At 29.8% G+C, this 14,355-nt stretch overlaps 1 protein-coding gene across 6 annotated transcripts in view; it reads left to right on the top strand.

Moving 5' to 3' along the window:
• Window positions 1-14,355, top strand: part of Csmd3 (CUB and Sushi multiple domains 3) — a 1,105,037-nt gene that overhangs the window by 202,869 nt on the left and 887,813 nt on the right. For 5 of the 6 annotated variants that reach the window (XM_048802036.1, XM_048802034.1, XM_048802033.1 and 2 more), the window contains exon 4: window positions 13,438-13,632. In XM_048802036.1, coding sequence (XP_048657993.1) covers window positions 13,438-13,632 — 195 coding nt within the window. Of the gene's footprint in view, window positions 1-10,617; window positions 10,944-13,437; window positions 13,633-14,355 lie in introns of those variants that run through there. The other variant, XM_048802035.1, reaches the window with a different exon arrangement.

The raw sequence follows: 14,355 nt of genomic DNA, 5'->3' as shown, positions 1-14,355 counted from the left end.
TGTGGTGACACATATTGTAATCCCAGCAGCTGTGGAGGCTGAGGCAGGATGTTTGCAAGTTCAAAGCCAACCTCAGCAATGTAGTGATGTCCTGAACAACTTTGAGAGAACCTGTCTCTTTAATAATAATAATAATAATAATAATAATAATAATAATAATAATAAATGGCTAGGGATGTGGCTCAGTGGTTAAATACCCCTGGGTTCAATCCTTAGTATAAATAAATAAATAAATAAATAAATAAATAAATAAACAAACAAACAAAAATAAACAGGAAGAGTTGCTTGAAAATCCAATTAAGAAGCAATAACAGAACAAAACTTCAATACCTAGGCAAATCCCCTTTCTCTATTCAAGCAGAATGTTGGGGATTTATTCTCTGAAGGGAGTAAAACAGCCTTGGATGATAGCTCTCAGACACCATTTAAAACAATATTCAATATTGTTTTAATATGACAATTAGATGGATTAAGTATATGTTAGAAAAACTGTAACAAAATATTGATGTGTTTAATACAAAAGTTATTCACAATTTTGCTCACAGAAAGCTGTAATCTAGTTTTGTACTCTCCAAGGTGGTAATTGAAAATTCTTTTACAGAATATAAGCAAATCAATAGAAAAGACATGTTGTTATAATGAGTCCCTCAAAGAAGCAATCTAGACAATTACACTATGGTGAAGGGAGAATGTATTAAAATCCACCTAAGTACTGGAACATCTATTCAGCTTTTTAGTTAATTACTATACTTGTAAATAGAATATATCACCTGACTGCTGAAGAAGTTCTCTGGCATAGAGGCTAAAGTCCAAAACAAGTAGAATAATTTAGATATAATAGGGACTATAGAAATAGAAGCAAACCTCAAATAGGAAGAAGCAAACAAATGAACAAAATCTATGATGACCATTCTATATATCTAAAGATATAAAACAAGAACATGATAGTATAGAAAAAGTACATTATTTGAAATTAAAATATAAATGTATATGAAACACTCAACAGAGGGACTTAAAGATGACACTGAAGAAAACTTCCAGAAAGAAGACAGGAAATAGAATTAAGTTTGAGATCTACTGTACAGTAAGGTGACTATAGTTTATCAACAATAATGTATTGTGCATTTTAAAATAACTAAGAGTAAATTTAAATTCTCTTACTATAAAGAAGATAGGTAAGCAAAGTGACAAATATATTAATTAGCTTGATTTAATAATGCCACATTGTATAAATTTATCAAAACATCACATCATATCCATAAATATATACAATTATGACTTGTCTATATAAATCTAACAGGGTAATCTGTGTCCAGTGAAAGCCATTTACCTTAGAATTTGCTGGGCAAGGCTCAGGGCTAACATTGCTCTTTTAAAGAAATTATTAATATTTATTAAAATAAATACAATTTAGTATATTATAAATATAGTTAAATTATAAAGATACATAAAGTTATAAACTGAATCTAAAATAAAATATTATCTTTCAAAAATCAACACTGGCACAAAGCTTGCTTTTTAAATCCTAATATCAATGGTTTCTATATTAGAATTCTATACATATAAAAACAACTATGGAGTTTAAGAATATATGAAGACATGCACAGGCATGAATTATTTCTCTTTAATACTCTTACAAAGATACTGGTGTTTCTCATATTATGGGATAAAAGAAAGAAAGGATCCAACTAAGAAGTTTAATAGAATATCCAGACAAATTCTTAACAGTAGCACCATAAAATAGATATCAACTAGTCAAGATAAAAATATTCTGAAATTTTTTTTTCTAGGAATCGAAGTTGAGTCCCTGATAAATCTAACTGTACTGAGGATATATTCAGACAGTTAACAGAGTTTGCAGTTGAATTTTTACTCAACATGAAATAAATGAAAAATAAAAGAGGAAATTATTAACTACAGGGAAAACAAAGACTTATTTAGAAAAGAAAAATAATCATACATAATATATAGCTTTGCTAATAGTATTTACATAGGTACAGTGATAATGGCAATATTTCAACCACAATTAAGGGCTAACTATGTAAAGAAGGGTATAGTTTGGTGTGGTGAAAGAAAGAGTAAATTAACATGCCAAAACAAAGGCAAAGAAATCATTATAGCAATGTATTTTTTGAGAGACAGGAGTAAACATTAAATGAACAAGGTGAAAAAACACTTAGAATAAGTTTCATCTGGCCCTTTTTTAACTTCTGATTTAATCCCTGCCCAACTTCCTGCAGTCAGTCCTCTTGATCTAAAGTTGATTCTTACTTTTCCACAAACACTAAGCATTCTACATTTGAAGGTCTTTTCAGTTGCAGTTTTTCCCCGCCCCCCTGGAATGCTTTATCAAATCTTCCATTCCCCTTCCTTCCCTTTTTTTTTTTTTTTTACACAATACCTTTTGTTCATTTATTTATTTATTTTATATGGTGCTGAGAATCGAACCCAGTGCCTTACATATACTAGGCGAGCAATCTACCACTGAACCCCAACCCCAACCCCTCCCCTTTCTTTCTTTCTTTCTTTCTTAATATTTCTTTTTAGTGGTTATTATCATCTAATAATATGGTAAATATTTTATTATCTGGGTCCCCACTCCACCACCTGCTCACAAATTTAGCTCACAAATTCCATGAGGAAAGGGATGTGTATATTGTTCCCTCTTGTATCTCCAGTGCCTAGGCCATTTGGGACATGATATAGATGCTTAATAAACAAGTGACTATTAAATAATATTAAATAAATGAATAAATTAAAGAAAAACATAAATTTATAACACAGAGTAAAAATAATTTTTAAATGTTTAAAATGGCAAAATAAAAGAACAAATCTTATTTTTGTTGATAAAGCAATTGAATTGGTCATAATTTTGGTGTACATGAATTCTCTATATTCCCAATCTTTAAATGTTAAGATTTTGGTGTAAATGAATTCTCTATATTCCCTCTGTGTATTTCATATATATATATATATATATATATATATNTATATATATATATATATATATATATATATATATATATATATATATATATATATACACACACACAATCATATATATATATATGAATATATATATACATACAATCATATATATACAGTTATATATATATATATATAAAATCTCAGAAATAAAATAAAAAGAAGCAGAATATAACTACTGATGTTCTTTTGCAGGAGTTAATATATGTAACTTGTTCTGATTTTTTTAAAAAAGAAAAATTAGGGAAGAGGAGTTCTGAGGTCTGAGCTATTTTCTAGTCTGACATTTCTTATAATATTGCATTTCATTAATAGTTTAATTATGCAGAATTCAGTTATTGTCATTCAGAAACAGTTTGGAGATATATGCCATTATAGAGTCTGCATGCATAAATAAGCATATTATTAATAATCAATGACAATTAGCACACAATACACTTCCTCTTAAATTTAATTATATGCTTGATTAAGAGTGTTTGGGTACTTAATTAAAATAAGAAGGTCCAATGATACTTAATTCTCTCTTATATTCATATTACAATCCTAATAACTCCAGTCCTCACTCAATCCATGCATAGCCCCTATTAATTTTAATCAGAAATATGCTTGCTCACTGAATAAAACCTGAAATGCAATTGGGTAGGTCACATCAGGGAAAATTGTATGCAGTGTGACAGTGTAAAACGAGGGAAAAGTCTAGTGCAAGCAATTGAACAGAGAGATAATTGTCATAATTGGTTTCAATTAGTTTTTCAAAGCTCTGGTAAAGCAATTCTTATTGTACTATACCATGAACTATAACCAGCAACAAAACTAGTTAGCATGATTAGTAGGTGTCAATGCTTAAAAAGGCAAAATACAGTTTAAATGTTAAGATCTCAGTGAAGATAAATGAACGGCATAACAGTGTAAATGCATCATTGGGAAACCTTTGCCATTGTTAAATGTGATGTGGTTTGAATGGAATGAAATCAGACATACGCAATAAACTCAAGCCTCATAAATACATATTTTGTAAGGAAAATGAGTTCATGCACAAATAACCATCTTTTCAGGCTGAAACAAATGACCATTAAATGAATAGTAGAATGTGGTGATATCAAGAAACTCACAACATATTCAAAATCATAGTGAGCTCCTATCAATTTGCCTAAGTAACCTAAATACATCTTAGTAATGTAAATCTTAGTAATGTGGATGATACCAAAAAAGAAACTGAAGTATTAAAAGCCTCATTGGGCATATACTAGTAAATGGCAGATACAGGATTCAAAGCCAGGTTTATTTGATTTCATTAATGGAACTTCTTCCACCACATGTCATTGTCTAATGATAAGTTCAACTGCAAAATGTAAACCAACTGGAACAAGCCCTTTTATTTGATTTTAGTTTTCTTCCACACTTTAAGAGCTGCCTATGTAGGGAGAAAAGGATGAACATTACTGTGTAAGAGTAAAATCCTCAAGATTGATTGTTCTTCCTGTCATCCAGGAAACTCATGGCTCTGGTTTCCACTTCCCTACCACCATTGCACCCACAGGGATACCATACATTGCACTTTGCTTTGGATATGGAATTTAGAAAAGTTTTTTTTTTTTTATTTGTTGATAGAGCTTTATTTTATTTATGTATTTATATGTGGTGCTGAGAATTGAACCCAGTGCCTCACACATGCCAGGCAAGTGCACTACTGCTGAGCCACAGCCCCAGCACCATAGAAAAGGGATTTTTGTTTTGCTTTTTCCTCAAAGGGATTTAATTCCCAAAGAGATTCATAATAATTTAGGCCTTTTCATATTTTCCTGTCTTACCAAAATTCTTTAAATGAAGCTAATTCTTTAACCATGAGATGAAGAACTTGGAAAGGTTTGTTTTAAATCTTGAAGAACAGAACTATCTGTGTATACAAAGAAGAAATGTAAGGAATTTCATGAATGGTGAAAGAAAACCTGTGAAATAAGAATACATTTAACATATTAGGTGGCAGTGAATATTTGAAATAAAACATGTGAGTAAATTATGCTCTTTATAATCCTTGAATTGTAACTTCAGGTGATTTTTCTCTAGTTTTTTCCTATTGTTCAGATGTTGAGGATGAACAGTTGGCCAACTCTTGATAAATTGCATTGGTAGACTCAGGGTAGTAGTACTCTTACAGGGCTAATTCAAAATGTCTAGCCTACAGCCTGTTCCTAGAAACAATATTAAATTCATTTATTTTTAAAAAGTGTTTCTTTTCTTCTGGCAATGATTAAATATTTGTACTGGAAATGATGTGTTAAAATAAAAATCTAAAATGTGTGTCACTGTTTTGTAATTAGGAATAGTAGCAAGGAAATAGATATTATGAGTTGGGCAGCTAGTGACTCCTGCATGTTATAGCAAGTGGTGAACTAATTACTTATGACAATGTGGAGGGCAGATCACTGAGGCTTTGGCTCTAAAGAATGAGGTTAAAAAGACTGTGGTAAAGTATACTGTCTGTCTCTAGGCAGGTATTACAACAAAGAGAAAAGATCAGAAATAAATTTGCTATTTTCAAGGAAAGAGTGAACAAATAGACTAACATTCTGGTGACTTATAGGTTGAAAAAGTCAATTGCTTCTATACAGGAAGGGATAGGAATAGTTTACTAAAATCTTATATTAAATTTCTTAATCCAAGGATGAAATATAACAGGGGGCTAAAGATCAGATTTTTTTTAAATGTTGCATTCTTGAATAAACTTGTTGTTTTAGATCAGCTTAAGGTAGTCCCAATTAAAATGACAATGAGGCATGATTAGAGCAATTTAGGGGTCCACATAAGTGTTCATTGGAACATGAAAATAATTAGGAGCAAATAAATCAATTTCTAAAAAGTTATTGAAAGAAGTTTTAGCCAAATAAATTCTATGACTCATCCTGAAAAGTTCTTTGATTGTTCAACCCTGAGGCAATTTTGAACACCAAATATGCACTAGCAATGTACAAAGGTACACTCCCAAGGATAGTCTACCTCCCCCCCACACTTAACATTGTCCCACAAAGAAGGTGGACAAAGAAGAATGATTCAAAAGGAAGTGCAAGATACAGATCATGGGAGACAGAACCAGAATCTGCCATGGCAGTGGGTCTTCATAACTTCTGTCCAGCAGGATATATTCATTTCCATGACCAGATGTACTTGTGGAATATTCCCCTTTCCTTTTTTTTTTTTTTTTTGTTGTTGTTGTGGGGGTTATATACTGCGACCATTCTTTTTCTGCTCAACCAGGTCTTTAATTGATGAGGAATTATATTTGGTCCTAATGAAAAAACACCAGCATTAATGTCTAAAACTCCTAGAAAACTCAGAATTGGAGTAGGATATAGTAATGACAGAAGGTTTTGTTAGCAGTTAAGGGAAAGGAGGAAAGCTTTCTTTTTCCTACCATTACCACTTTCAATCCTAGTATCCTGGAATTCAACATTTGCAGCAACTCAGATTTATCTTGCAGACAAAGGCAATGCCCTGGGGGATGATACCACAAGATGGAAGAAACATGTGTCCCTGATGACCTGATCTTATTTCTCCTTGACTAGACCAAAGAGGCAGTCACATACAGAGAAATAATTGCTATCATATTTAAGCAGTTTCATTTGGGGGTCTTGAAGCAGCATCACTAGCACCTAAAACAGCTATTTTCAAATCTCTCCAAAGTGTGACCCAACAATACTTTTTCTGAAGTTCATTCTGCATTTCCTCATACGTATGTTATGCTATTCAAGCCAACATGTTGTGTATTACCCTTGACCACATCTTGTATGTTCCTTTTTATATTTGTATGATCTATTTGACTCTTCTTTTAATTCCTCTTCAACTAAAATTCTACTTATTTCATATAATAATCTTCCTTTTCTATCAGTATAAAGAACAATTTTTTAAAAATTTCAATTTATGAAACAACTATTTTTCAGTCTTTAGAAGGTCATATTATGCATGTCTTGTCATTCCAGCTAAGTTACAAGTTTCAATAAGATATAAATGGTGTCCTTTTTGTCATACCCCTTTGACATTTATGCCTCAGGCTTCAATAATTATTCAGTGATGGATTAATTGCTAAAATACAGTGGCATCTCTCACTCATCACATTTGATGATTAGATAATCCAGTAAATTATCTATGAGTAGCTTAACACATCTTCTTGAAGAATTAAATTACTTTTATTCCAAAGTTTTAATACAGATACTTGTCCCAATTCTGTCACAAGGGAAGGGAAGTCTTTTTATATTTCTCTGTTAATCTGAATCAAACTATCAAATGCTATCCCATGCCAGATACAGCATTATTCCATTTTTAGAGACATTGAAGTGAGAATGGCTGCTAAAATGCCTCCTTTCTATATTATTATTCATTTTGCTGCAATAATATTCTGGTACCTATACTGGATATAGTTGAGTTCTAATAATCATAATTTTTTCATATTTCATGACCCTCCCACCAACTCTCTTAATACATAGATGCACAAATCAATAAATTTCATTCAGCTATATGTAGTGAAAGAAAAGTCTAGAAAGGCATGATAAATGCCATAGGTGATTCAAAATATTCACAAAATATTTGCTCAAATCAAATCCCCAAGTGAATTCTCAAACTACAGTGTTTATGTCCTGTGTGAATGAAATGTTCAGTATTCCATTAACAAGTTAGAAAATGTATTAGTTTGTTAAGTGCTTTGAAGTCTCAGGCTGAGAGGTACTAGGTACAAAACATTTTACTTCAGTTTGATATTATGCTTTCCTAAATTATTTTTAATCATCTGGGAAATAAAACTCTGAGATTAATTTTCTCTAAGAAGTACAAACAACTTGATTTTACTTCCCTTAGTAGATATAATTTTACAATGTTTTAAAGCATTGTTAATTGATCTCAGCAGGATCATGCTTCATCTATTTGACAGAATAATTATGCAATTTTAGTCATGGTGTCCTTTATCCTTTCTTTCCATTTGTCACTCCAATTTTCAAGGTCAGTTTTTTTCCTCAATAATTTTCTAAACATTTTGCCTTTCACTACTATCCATGTACTCCAAACAAAATGAAGATTTGCTTTATTTTTTATTTTTTTGGAGTCAAGGATATTTTACTAGGTTTACTAGTATAAATTATTCATCTTTTTCTAAATTGATTGACAGGGTTTTATTCAATTTCCCCAAGACAAAATTTCTATTCTCCTATGGTGTTTTATGTATATTCTCAGGATTTATATTATTTAGTGAACTTTTTAATATTATTAATACATCTGGTTTTTGTTAGCTGCAATGTTTAAAATTTATTGCTTGTTAATTAGTTTGCCTGGCATGGTACTTGATCTAACACACTAATCAACAAATAAATGAATGTATCAGACACCTCGAGGGAAGTTATTGTGAATTTGATAATGCAAGTCTTCTACCAAAAATTGAGGTTAGACCTATAATTTTATTTGTAACTTAGAAGCAATCTTTTGCCCTTGACTAAATTACTATGTTTTCATTAATTTTAAGACATCAAGAATAAACTAATATTGGTACTTAGCATTTAATGAAGATTTGCTACATGATGATAGATCATAATGTAATCATAGGTAATTAAGGTATCTCAAATACAATATTGATTATAATAATAATAATAATAAAGTTACAATTTGAAGTAATAATATTTGCTATGTATTAAAGCAATCCCAGCTTATAAACATATAAATGACTTATATAAGTTATTTTATGTATTCAGATCAATAGTCTTATGCAGTTGATATTCCAAATAATATATATACATCATTTTAACTAATTATTTTTAAAAATTAATTTTGGTGCTTCAATAACACAATTTTCCTACTAAAGTTTTAATTGGTATCAAATGAGCAAACATATATATATATGCATATATATGTTTATATCATGCATGTTTATGAAAATCTCTGCTCACATGTACATTTACAATGGAAGTCAATTATGTACTCTTATTATTCCATTCTGAAGAGCATACAAAATCCCACTAACAAACTTTTAAAGACAGAAATAGTTCCACTTTATATTCAGGAGTCTATACAAGGTATATGTATTCACTATATGAACCTATCTATGAGAAAACATTTTAAAATATTTTTCCCAATCCAGTCTACCCTATGACATTCATAAAATAGATATTCATTCTATTGCCAAATCTAGTAATTATTATAGTATTTTGATTCTTATATATTTGATTTTGAAAATACTAGTTAACAGTTATTTTAATTTTTAAATGCTTTTATTAGTACATTATAGCAAAAATACTGGGTTTGACATGATCGTATATGCATGGAATATAATTTACTCTACTTCATTCCCCAGTACTTCCTCTTTCCCTTCTCTTGTCCCCCTTTCTCTATTCTACTGGACTTCCTTCTATTCATCTACAGTTTTTTTTAATCAGTGCTTTATAGATACACATAAAGATGAAATTCACTGTGGTATATTTACATGTATACATAGTATAATTTAGTAAGTTTCATTCCACAGTTCCTCACTTTTCTCCTTCCTCCTCCCTCTCCCTATATCACTTATCTCTATCCCACTGATCTCCCTTCTATTTTCATGGGATCCCCATGCCCTGCTATTTTTTCCCTTATTTTGTTATAGTTTCCACATATGACAGAAAAAACTTAACCTGGATTTTCTGAGTATGGTTTATTTCACTTAGCTTCATGATGTTGAATTGCATTTTTATCCTATTTCGGAACACAATTTAAACCTTACTTTATCAGAAAATCCTTTCTAGTTCCATCTTAAGATTAATTAAGTTTTCCCCATTATATGTTTTTTTAGTAACTTTCCTAGGTTTCCTTTATCACACATATTATATAACAACCAATATTTTAAAATAATTTATTTATTTTGGTTGCCATTAGGTTATAAATCCCAAGAGGGCAGTGCCACACCTATCTTTTAAAAGACTATGTTTTCAGAGCATTATCAAAATAGATATTTTTAAACACTTGAAGAATGATTTTTTTCCCTAAGAAACAACATATAATATTGACATGTGTTAAGGCTTTAGAGTTGGAAACCTAGACTTGAACCCTGAGTTTACTAGTTTTGTGGAACTGCACAAGGTACTTAGTCTAAGTCTCAGTTTCCCTTTCTACACATTGGAGATAAGCATATATGATGGATCATAGGAGAATTTTTCAGATTCTATAATTGTTTTGTTTTAGTCATCTGAGTATTTCTATCAATATATTGATGGCCTTTCTGGTGAAAGTGCTAACCAGAGCCTATTTGGAAAGTCTGCTTTTAGATTTAACTATTTATATCACACAAAAATGAGATAATAAGCACAATATAGATATCTTGCATATACATTTATTATATCCATGGAAATTCTTCATTTTTCCCTTAAATTTCTACACTCCTTAAGAGTGATTTCATAATATTTAAACAAAATCACTACTTGTAAATATTTGAAACATGCATTAATATATTAATTATTAGTTTATATTTTCCTTTTTGAATGTGGTCAGATATTCAAAATCTTGTTGGCTCATAGAAACAATGTCTAAACGTTATTGTAACCTAGCTATTTCTAAAAATATTATTACTTAGAAGTTAATTTGATTTTGCAGGTTGGTATGGAGTACTATTTATTTTAAAAATCAAAACTAAAATGTGCTGTTTAATTGAAATACAGTATTTTTTGATGGTGAGTTATATAATTCTTCAGCTGATATCACATCCTTTTTGGCTCTGAGTCATAAAATGGACACAGACCGCTTAGAGAGAAGTCCCAAAATAAAGGATTGAGAAAGGACAAAAAAATAGAATCCATGAGAAATGGCTACAGAATCAAGATGTATAAAACCTGGAGGAACATCTGAACTATCTTCAGGAGTTATTCAGTTGACAGAGTATGATGATGGGTAGATGTCTTTATTTGTGAAGGTGATAAACAAGGGCAAGCAACAGCAGGAATTTCCTGAAGGTGAGGACCATACATGTTTTAGAATTATATTCAGTTTCATTTTGAAACAACCTAAATTTTATCATTCTGTGGGTTTGGAAATAATTCAGCCACAAGGCAGGAGATTAGGTGATCTATTAAGATTCCATCCATTGTTATTATTCATTCACTGCTTCACTTGATATGTTTTCCATTTTTGCTTTAGGTACTTTGTTCTGGGTAACATTTACTTATTCATTTAAATCAAAGTCAAATCTGAGAATAACAGCTATTTAGAGCTTTCTTCTTTTTCCCTTTTTTTACCTAACTGCTTCCTGTGAAATAATTTTAAAACTACTTTTCTCCTAGATATATAACTTTATGATAATTGAAGTCTTGACCTTAATTATTTTTTAGAGGGTAGAAGGGAGCGGAGTGGATTGATTACAAGGCCAAAAGTGGTAGTTCATTAAAAGTATTTCCTTTGTTATTACTATATTCAGAAAACTAAATTCTTCTTCATTTTATCAAAACTTATTAACCTCCCCATCTATTGCAGCAAACATCTCATCTATTCATCAAACACATTTTAAAAGAAAAATGAACTATTTCAACAAACTGCTGCACAAATTTAAGCATTTAAAGAGCTGCTTAAAATTCACAGACAATAAATTTGTTTTACGTTTTATTGAAAATACACATATAGACTATGTCTTGGATAATAGTAAAATGAAATATTACAAATAATTATTCTTGGTTACATTTTAAATATTTTTCAAATAGTAGCTTATGATATTAAGGATATTATATTCTATTTATAGAAACTATTGATAGTAAATGTCAGTCAAAATCTTTACTTTTCTAAATGTGAGCAACCCAAAATATGTAACTTCAAACTAAAAATATATTTTACCTCTAAAATACATTCAAGTTCTATGGATCTCCTGTTGTCAGCACATTCTTTTCATCAATAAAAATGACTTCGTGGGGCTGGGGTAGTGACTCAGAGGTAGAGTGCTTGCCTAGCAATCGTGAGGCATTGGGTTCGATCCTCAGCACCACATAAAAATTTTAAAAATAAAAATATAAAAAATAAATGACTTTGTGTTTAAAATTACTCAGTGATTTTTTTCTTTTACTAGCATTGGAGTGTTTATAACCAAAATTAATGAGAGTTAAAAAAAATCCTCCTGAAATCACCATAAGCTTATTGTAGATAGATAAGCTTATTACAGAGATAAACATTGTATCTTTCTATACAATTCTTATGCTAAGTATCTATTATTTTTGTAATTTTCTAACTATATATTATGAATCATTTTATATTTTGATATTTTACTTAATACTGGCATTGATACTTTCAAAATTACAGCAGTTTGTAATCATTTGGTTTAGCAAAGACATTGCATGGGTCTTACTATACAAATTGGATAAATATCAAGGCAGAATTGGAATGTGTTTTGCTTTTACATCGCAATGTTTCTATCACAACAGATTTTAATTTCACAAAATCCATAGAGATCCTATACACTTTCACTTAGATTACCTTAATATTAACTGCTTAGGAAATCATAGAACAATTATCAAAACTAGGAAATTAACATTTAATACTGTTAACTGAAGTATAGACTCCAATCAAACTGAATGCTACTTTTTTAGTCCATCAATTTGTCTTTTATAAATTATTATTTACACTGTAAAAGTAATATAATATAGTGGTCATATAATAGAAAATTTAGAATACAATAGAAGGAAAAGTAATTTATCCCAAACTCTTTGTTCTGTAAGTTCTGCTATTTTTATTTATCTATTAAGTTAAAATAAAATTGGATTATTTTCTGAAATGAATATTGACTTTAAAGACCTCTTATGTTTATATTCTTATTTACTTTTAAACAACCACAAATAAATAAAAAAGCAGTAAGTAAAATATTCTGATCCATCATGCATTTTTTAGATATTTTGCATGCTGATCCACTTAAATGTTATAACAGTATGCTATTGTATATGATATTGTGTATAACTATTGTATATTCAAGTGGAGACAAATAATAGAGCTAGAATTCTATTCCAACATTTTAAAATTAAAAACAAATGTTTATTTTCTGCTGTGTAAATGAAAAAAAGTGTTTACTTAACATGGATTTTTCCTGGATAAATACAAATGGCTTGGGGTTAAATAGAGGCATCAAAATACTGGAGATCATATCAATGAAAATGAATATGCTTGTTACCTTGCTATTAAAATGTAAATTTGAAAGGCTAAATAAGTGGTATTAACAAGAGTTTTACTTACCTGCAAAATATAGGTAATATGGACTTCAAAGATTGTTATGAAGACAAAATAATCTAAAATACACAAAATTTGGTAGCACAAATAATTACATATAATATTTATGCAATTATAGAAGACATTTTCGTGACTCTTCTCTAAAGTAAAAAGGATATCTGTATTTATATCTGTATTTTATAAGTCTAAGTACACCAAAATATGTATTAAAATAACTCTTCATTCTCCTCTTCTTATTTTCTACAGAATTGCAGAGTAGCTCTTGTGGAAACCCTGGAGTTCCACCTAAGGGTGTATTATATGGTACAAGGTTTGACGTTGGGGACAAGATCCGCTACAGCTGTGTAACTGGATATATCCTCGATGGCCACCCTCAACTCACCTGCATAGCCAATTCAGTTAATACAGCCTCATGGGATTTTCCTGTTCCCATATGTAGAGGTAAAAATTATATATTTTTACTCTGACTATACATTTGTTTGACATAATATATATTTGAAACGTGTTTCTTGCTTGCTTCTATAGAGTATAAGTCATATATATCATATAGTGTTTGACAAATATAGAAAAATAATTTAGAAGACAACATTAGAAGACTAAATAATTTAGAAGACAACATTACTTTGAAAGAAGACATTAAAATACTGCTCTATATTTTATGTTTACTCATAAATATATATAATGTATTATGTATATATATTTATATTTACATAGAAAATCATATAGAGTTTATGTTTAGAAATGTAATTGGGCTGTCAAAGAAATTATTTTACTTTCATTGAGAAACATTAACTACATCTCTAAAACTTTTAAATATTTCTGGTAGAAAACAGTTTAAGAATTTGTGACATTAATAGTATTGTGTAGATTATTATTATACTATAAAGAGTATTTGTATTGTGGGAAAGTATAAAAATTATAATAAGAAGATATTTTGGACAAAGATTCAAAATACATAGCCTGGAAAAATAGAATATGTTCAACATTAGCTACGACAGAAAAATCTTGCCCACAGAAATGTTGGAGATCAACAATGTTTTCTCTCTGTGCTTTCTTTCCTAATTGTTCTCATTTATATTTCAACATAGATTTCCATAATACCTCTATGTGAATGTGGGAATGTCCAGTTACACATCTAAATTACTGTAAATCCATGTGACTGCA

Source organism: Marmota marmota, unplaced genomic scaffold (assembly GCF_001458135.2).
Source record: "Marmota marmota marmota unplaced genomic scaffold, marMar, whole genome shotgun sequence".
NCBI classification, from domain to species: domain Eukaryota; kingdom Metazoa; phylum Chordata; class Mammalia; order Rodentia; family Sciuridae; genus Marmota; species Marmota marmota.
The sequence above is the reverse complement of the archived record's forward strand: the minus strand, read 5'-3'. Positions and strand labels throughout refer to the sequence as shown.